This window comes from Mercurialis annua, linkage group LG2 (assembly GCF_937616625.2).
Source record: "Mercurialis annua linkage group LG2, ddMerAnnu1.2, whole genome shotgun sequence".
Taxonomy (NCBI): domain Eukaryota; kingdom Viridiplantae; phylum Streptophyta; class Magnoliopsida; order Malpighiales; family Euphorbiaceae; genus Mercurialis; species Mercurialis annua.
In genome coordinates, this window is record NC_065571.1 from 48,118,646 (window position 1) to 48,126,443 (window position 7,798).

At 30.9% G+C, this 7,798-nt stretch overlaps 1 protein-coding gene across 2 annotated transcripts; it reads left to right on the forward strand.

Moving 5' to 3' along the window:
- Nucleotides 1–928: 928 nt before the first annotated feature.
- LOC126670744 (uncharacterized) lies at nt 929–6,443 on the forward strand. 2 transcript variants are annotated; one of them, XM_050364563.2, is made up of 9 exons: nt 929–1,099; nt 1,167–1,288; nt 1,377–1,486; nt 3,500–3,695; nt 3,789–3,881; nt 4,085–4,144; nt 4,245–4,319; nt 5,080–5,160; nt 5,768–6,443. In XM_050364563.2, the coding sequence occupies exons 1-9, from the start codon at nt 1,024–1,026 to the stop codon at nt 6,095–6,097; spliced, it is 1,143 nt and encodes a 380-aa protein (XP_050220520.1). In that variant the 5' UTR covers nt 929–1,023; the 3' UTR covers nt 6,098–6,443. The 2 variants fall into 2 exon arrangements, with proteins under 2 accessions (XP_050220520.1, XP_050220521.1); XM_050364564.2 differs by having other exon boundaries at nt 937–1,099; nt 1,180–1,288.
- Nucleotides 6,444–7,798: the final 1,355 nt, after the last annotated feature.

Sequence of the window (7,798 nt, forward strand, 5' to 3'; positions counted from 1 at the left end):
ACATAGGCGCCACATAGGCGTCACATAGGCAAATTGAAATCAAATTGAGAGTTGACCACAATTGAAACCAAATAATTTGTTTTTGGCCAAAATCGACAAAATTGAAAGGTCAGGACTTTTGTGAAACTTTTATGAAAAGTTTGGCCTTTTTACGACATTTGACCTTTAAACAAAGATCAAAATGCATAACTTGTTCTTCAAGTTTTACAAATCCAAAATATAGCATATACTTTGTTAGAAGTATATGCTATATCAACATATTTAACATACATATAATTGAATATATTCATAAGCAACAAAATAACAACTAATATAAAAAATTTAAACCATTTAAAAATTATACACAATTAAAATCAAATACATAATATATAACAAGAAAAAAATAAAAAAAAAATTCCACTAGTTTATTTACCTAATTATAAAAATCTGAAAAAATATTAATAAACTATTTGAAATAATTAATTAAAAAAATAAAGATAAGTTGATAAAACTAAATTTTTTGGTTTGAGATTTGTTGTAGTAGGTATTATAATGATTGGTTGTGTAATATGGAGTAGAGAAAATTAAAAAAAAAACGAGAAGGAAAATTTAAATCAAAATGGAAAGAAATAAAATGAGAAGGAAAATTGAATTAAAATGGAAATAATAAAATGAGAAGAAAAATTGAAATGAAAGTGATAGCAAATAATGTTAAAAGAAAAGAGAACCTTTAAAAAGTTGAGGGTATCATTGTCAAAAAAAGGATTGTTTTTTTTGTCATGTGTTGTTCATTTGTAAATTCTATCTATTTTGGTTGGATTTATAAATCCACAAATTATAACTAACATTAATTCCCTGATTTTAATTCCAAGAATTGTATTTGTCCATTTATTCATTCCAAACATAAAAAATTGAAATTATAAATGAATTCCAAGGAATTCATTCATTCCAACTGAAAGATGGTTATTTCCTAAGACAAACCTCAGAGACAACAACTTCAGATTCAGAACCTCAAAGTAATTACTAGTAATTCGTAAATAAAACATGGGTTCTTCTGGGTATTCAAAATGGTTTGCTGCAACCATAACTCTAGCTTTTGCTGCTCTTTCTACCTCCACAGGTATAATCTTCTTCAATTATTATGTATTTTAATTATGTCTATTCACCCTAACTCTATATTCTTTCAGTTTATATATGCAGGAAGAGATCAAAAGCATTGAACTTGAAGGTTAAAGAGCTTCAGATATCTCTCAATTCTTCTTTGCAAAACTGTGCTGCTGAACGCCAAGGTCGAATCCGCGCCCAACAGGTATTTTTTTCTATTTCAGATTATAAATATGATATCTTTATTCAATTCATGTTCCATTTTTGTAATCAAATTGTATGTATTATACTAGGCATTGAGGGAGGCATTACCAGCAGCACAGTCCAAGTCTGAGAAGTTGGAGGAGCAGATTTCTTATCCAATGACACCTATTGGTTTTGTTCACTCTTGCTTCTCTACCAGGTCATTTAAACGCTATAAGTTAATCTTTTCATTAGTGACGGAAAAAAACTTGTGGATAAAATCAAAATGAATTCTTTATTATTTGACTCTTTATGTATGTGATTTGATTGAAACTCTGAAATTGGAAATCTATTGTGGGGCTGTCTAGGCTTCAGTCTAGTCGCCATAAGCGTGTCGCGTGTTTAACGTGGAGTGATTGTGATATCTCATATCAGAAATGTGAGAGATTTTAACATGGTTTATGAAATTTGAAAGTACATTAGGATTGTTAAGTCTCGGCTGTTATATATCGTATTTTGGTAGTTCCCTTCATCTGCGAATATTTTTGTAAAACGTAAGTAATGACCTTCTGTTTGAACATAATCATTGAAGAATGTCTGCCCCCTTTATATGAAAGGACATTCTGTTTGCCAATTTTCCTATGTAGAACAAAAGTTGGAAAAACTGAAAATCTTTCTCAGGAAAACATGTACATTGTGTTCTAGACTAGAATTTATTTTATTTCAAGATGAATTCAATTTAGATTTCATTTGTGAATTTTTTTTTTTGTTTGATGTTGTAAATATTAAGTGTAAAATTTGTTTCACCTGAATTGTATTTGGGGTATGTAAATCTAAATTTTGGTTCAACATTTTATCTTGTCAAAAGTATCTTTTTATGTGTATCACTTTTTATAAAATATTAAAGGTACTTTTGTTATGATAAAGAAGAACTATTCTCACTCTAGAATTCAATACGAAATTCCGTTAATTTTGCTTAAATTAGAACCAAGTAACCAATTCTATAAGATAAGAAAGATTAAATTTTAAATGATTCTAAGACAAACCATACACAAGTATGATAGATTTCCAGCGGAATTCCATTAAACATATGAAATTCATCTACACCAAACGATATGCTAGTGTGAAATGAGTTTGGAGCTTAAACTAGAGGCCATTTGTAATGTAGTGGTTTTGAATACAACGATACAAGTTTTGATTTTGTGCAGTGATATTGAATACAAGAATGGCAATTAGTCACATATTGATTTTTCTTGAAAAACTTTGGCGTAAAAGAGTTGAAACATTTCTAAACACTAGTTCTAAACATATGAAATTCATCTACACCAAACGATATGCTAGTGTGAAATGAATTTGGAGCTTAAACTAGAGGCCATTTGTAATGTAGTGGTTTTGAATACAACGATACAAGTTTTGATTTTGTGCAGTGATATTGAATACAAGAATGGCAATTAGTCACATATTGATTTTTCTTGAAAAACTTTGGCGTAAAAGAGTTGAAACATTTCTAAACACTAGTGTTTTAGTCACGAGCCTTGTTATCCCCCCTCACACTTCTATTTATGTTGTAGATTTAATCTAATCTGGTAGACTCTCGCCTATATATAATTGCATGTGCAAATACAAAACATTGATTTAGTTGTCCATAAACCATAAATTCTCTACTTAAGTAACACTTGGAACTCATAAAATGGAACTTTTTCTGTATGCTAAGTCCATTTTAGACCATCATTTGCTTCATCTGTTATACATTAATGACATCAAATGCCACATGTCTTAGTGATTACTATTTGGGATTACCAGATTTCCTAAGATTGAGATATCTCATAAAATAAAGCATTGCATAGTGCTGAACCGAAGGAACATTGCAAATGCTTGCCAGTTTTATATGTTTGCGTTTGAAGATTGAACATTTTGGATATCAATTGTTTGAAATCATGATTTAAGTTGCAGTTAAGACCTTCTGTCAGCGGTCGTGCAGATTCATGACAACTTTATATCGATAGATATGCGCTATCTTGTGCTTCTGATATATCATCAATTTTCCACATTTTCTCTATGTTTGTTTATGTATAAATTATGGGGATATCTTATATATCATCAATTTTCCACATTTTCTCTATGTTTGTTTATGTATAAATTATGGGGATATCTTAGTGCATTTATGCATAAAGCTAATTTGCATGAATATTTGTAGTTTCTTTGAATAACGAAGCATCGCTAAACTTTGCAGAAATGGGACCCCAAGGCAACCACTACTCGTGCCTCTTGCTAGGGCATGCATAAACTTCAATGCTACTCGAGTTCCTCCAGCATCTCTCGAGGGTCTCACAGAATATTCTCATTGCTGGATTGTATTTGTATTTCACCTAAACACTAATTTAGATAAGTTATGGAAGCACCCATCTAGATCAAAGTTCAAAGCTAAGGTATGTGACTTTAACGGATAATACCGTTTTGTTTATTATCCAATGACCTTGTTTCTTATGGAAAAAATCTACAAAGCTTGGCTGGTTGGATAGGTTAAAGTTCCAAAACTGAAAGGTGGAAGGATGGGAGTATTTGCTACGAGATCTCCACATCGCCCATGTCCTATAGGTCTCACGGTTGCAAAGGTTGGACAAATTCTTATACGTGCATAAATGTATTAGGCTACTTGCACAAGGAAAATCAAATTGCATATAGTGTTGTCCTAGATGATGTCAACTTGATGATGAGTATAAACTGGGAGTACTTTTAGATATTTCTCCTGACGTGTTTAATCCCCATATAGTGTTCTCCTAGATGATGTCAACTTAAAATGTCCTGTCTACTGCAGGTGGAGGCAGTAAAAGGGAATACGGTTCTTCTATCTGGTGTAGATCTGGTGGATGGGACAGTAAGTTTCCTATTTTTTACCTTATGCTTGTAACCATATCATTATGCTTTATATGAAACCATCAAGCTTTATTCGCTCTTCTTGTTAATTTTATCTACAGCCAGTACTTGACATCAAACCTTATCTACCATACTGTGATAGCATCCAAGGAGCAGCAGTGCCAAAGTGGATAATGGTAATACTAATGTAGAGCTTTAGCAAAATGTATTCCTTTGCAACTGTCAAGAAACGTCATCATCATAATATCATGACAATATGGTTACTTTTTGTTTGATTTTTGCAAAAGTGGGCATAATGTCAAAGGAATCTTTACATAAGAACCGCCTTGTCCGACTTCCCAACATTAAGATACGTTAGAGACGCCAATGATTATCATAAAAGATTTCCAACGTTTCATAAGATTCTTCTTGAAATCTTCACTTTTCCAAACCCAAAAGGAATTATAATAAATATTTTTCTTGTCCTAAATTGATAGACAATATTTTCAAATCTTTGTCCCAAATTATAGGCAATCATTTGTTACTTGAATGATTAATTGTCATTTATATTCTCGTTAATTATAGTAGAATGCATTAAAAAGAAATTAAAAGATACTGCTACAAGATAAAAAAATTACTACTGTATTTAATAAGTGTAAGTGTGGTATTTTGTTTGTAAATTAATTTATATTATTTAGATAAATTAATTTTCTTAATACTCGTGTTTGTCGTAAAATGTCTATCAATTATTTTGGATGCACAGAGTGTATGATGTAGGAATCTGATAGGAGTAGTTAGCTTATATATATTCTAAGCTCTTATAATTAGTTATATTGCTGTGAGGGAACATTTTTATAAGATTGGATATGCGTACACATGTATGATTTTTGTTTGAGCCGCTTTCTCCTGTATAATATTTCTTTGTTTCTGCTGAAGTAATGCTTGTTATCTGTATAGGAAGACGATACGTTATCAGTAGCTTCTGTTAGCTTTTCCGAGGGCTTCTCTTCGTCACTCGTCGATTGCTGGAAAATAATGGTAACTTGTCTATTATTGGCTATAAAAAAATGTTCAACAACTCGTATACATTAAATAAAAATAACTAAAACAATAATACTAGTCCAATGTTTTTGTTTTTCTAAATAAATATTAAAAATCATTAGGGTATTGTTTATGTAGCACGGAAAAGCTGAAACGGGAAACTGCAATTTTGTTTTAATTTTAAAAATAGGTTATAAATATGCAGTCTCAGAGTTTTCAAAGGCTTTTTTGAAAATGAAGATGAAATCCTAAAATGTAGGACTTAACAGGTTTCCGTGCTACATAGAATGTTGTTTATTCATATTAGAAGCAACAAGTGAAGATAAATTAAGATGCTTATTCAGCAGTAGGAGGTTCCTCTGCCTGTTATTTTTTCTAGATCTATGCAGCTGTAAAAAGCCTAGTTTGCGTATGAGACCTTCGTCATATCTTTGACAAAATTATCCAACTTGTTGCTGTGACATAAATGATTTTACATATGATGGAATACCATATTCAATGAGATCATCATCTATAATTAGATCTTTGTTTCCAAATAATTTTTCCATCAAATTTTATTTTCATTTGACGGGGATTGGTGACCTGAGCTTTTGCTTTGCTGTAGGGGATGAAGTCACTCTATGAATCATCTGATGAGCTGCAATGCTTGATCGAGCAGGTACTTTCCTGGGATATCCGATCATTATCTCAGCGGAACCAACCTCACGAACCCTTTAATAAGAAAGCAAATGGTAAAGCTACATATACTTGTCTTGATTCAGAATCTAACCACGAAGAATACACTTTGAACCATGAAAACAACGAAGTTCTTCATTCTGATGATGTAACATATCATCTAATTTTGGAAGGAATCAATATATCTTACAAAATCAACAACAGTGGCAATGTAATTGTAGAAAAAGCTATAGTTACGCCAGAAAGTACAAGACAATAATGATGCATCAGCTTGATGTCTGTAACTAATGGCGGGTTTAGTCAAATCAGGGAGAAAAGCAACGTACGATTGGGCAAGAAGGGGTTGTAGTCCCGGCTTTCTTGTATAGCTTACGTGCCACATTCCGAGTGATCGAGTTATCTTTAGGAATTTATTATATGGAGAGACTACTGTATGGCCAATCTGGGGGGCACCTGTTGCCATTTCAACGATTGCGTGGATGTTGCCGGCGAGGCTCCGTCTTTGGATGATAAGTTTTTTGGCCGCTTACAGCACATTGTGACATTTTTGGCCACTTATAGCACATTGTGACATTTTTAGCCATAATTACTTTTCTGATCTCATAGTTGATGATCTCCTACACATAACCATTAGTTGATAATTGAAGCCCCTAGATGGACAAATAAAAATAAACTGAGGGAGCAATTGGAAAGTATACAATTGTGTTAATCGTTGTTAAAATTAATAATTTCTAGGCTTGTATGGTTAGAAAAGTCAATAAATAAGTTTTCCAGATAGTTCATTTAAGAGCAAATTACTCTAAGGTACCTCACATTTGTCATAATTCACAGTTTGATACCCCTTATTTGAAAATCAAACGATTTGGTACCTTAGTTTTGATTTTATAAACTATAAGACTCTTCTGTTAAATATAGGTACTCAATCATAAACGGAATGAAATGTGAGGTACCAAATAGTTTACAAATGAGGTACCTAATTGTTTATATAATTGAAATTGAGGTACCAAATCGTTTAAATAATTAAAACTGAAGCACCAAATCGTTTGAAAATAAATTTTAAATTATTAACGGAACTAATAGAAGGGTCTTATAGTTTAAAAAATCAAAACTGAGGTACCAAATCGTTTGATTTTCAAATAAGAGGTACCAAACTGTAAATTATGACAAATGTGAGGTACCTTAGAGTAATTTGCTCTTCATTTAATGAATTGAACTTTTCAACTAATGAGCAATAGCTCAAAAAGCGTTAAGCAATATTCAATTAAAGTTGTGGGATCATTTTCTTCCACAAACATTTCCTCTTTCTAATGATTAAAAAAAGAATTTTCAATTATTTCACTTAATAATATTTAAAAAATAATATTCTAAATAAAAGCAATATAGAAACAAAGTAAATAAAGAGATAAGTAGACCTATTATTTTGGGACGGATGAAAGTAGCAAATAAAACTAATTAGATGGAAAGAGTAATTCAAAATAACTTAAAAAATACATGTAAAAATATTAAGAAAATCAATTATTAATCTTATTAAAGCATAACTAATTTAACTGAAAATATTTTAAATATTCATCTTTTCTGAAAATATATAGTTAACTAATCAATTTTTCAAAAAAAAAAATATAATTTGGAACGCTTAAAATAAGAATCAGTCTATTTTTACATACGGAGTACATATTAAGTTTCACAGATTTGAATTCAATGTCAACATTTTGAATAAAAAGTGTTATTTTAAAAATTTATATAATTGAAACATTAAAATCACTTTTCTCAATCAAATCAAAAGACCCAATTGAAAAGTTAGGACAAAGAAAATTCCAAAACCCTAATTCACACCACCCTTCTTGTATTTAAGATTCTAGAAAATAATTATTTTTATTTTTTTATTTTTTGCATTTTAGGGTCACCGGCAACTATTAATTCCACAGAAATTTCAATAAAACAAATTGAACACCATGCCGCA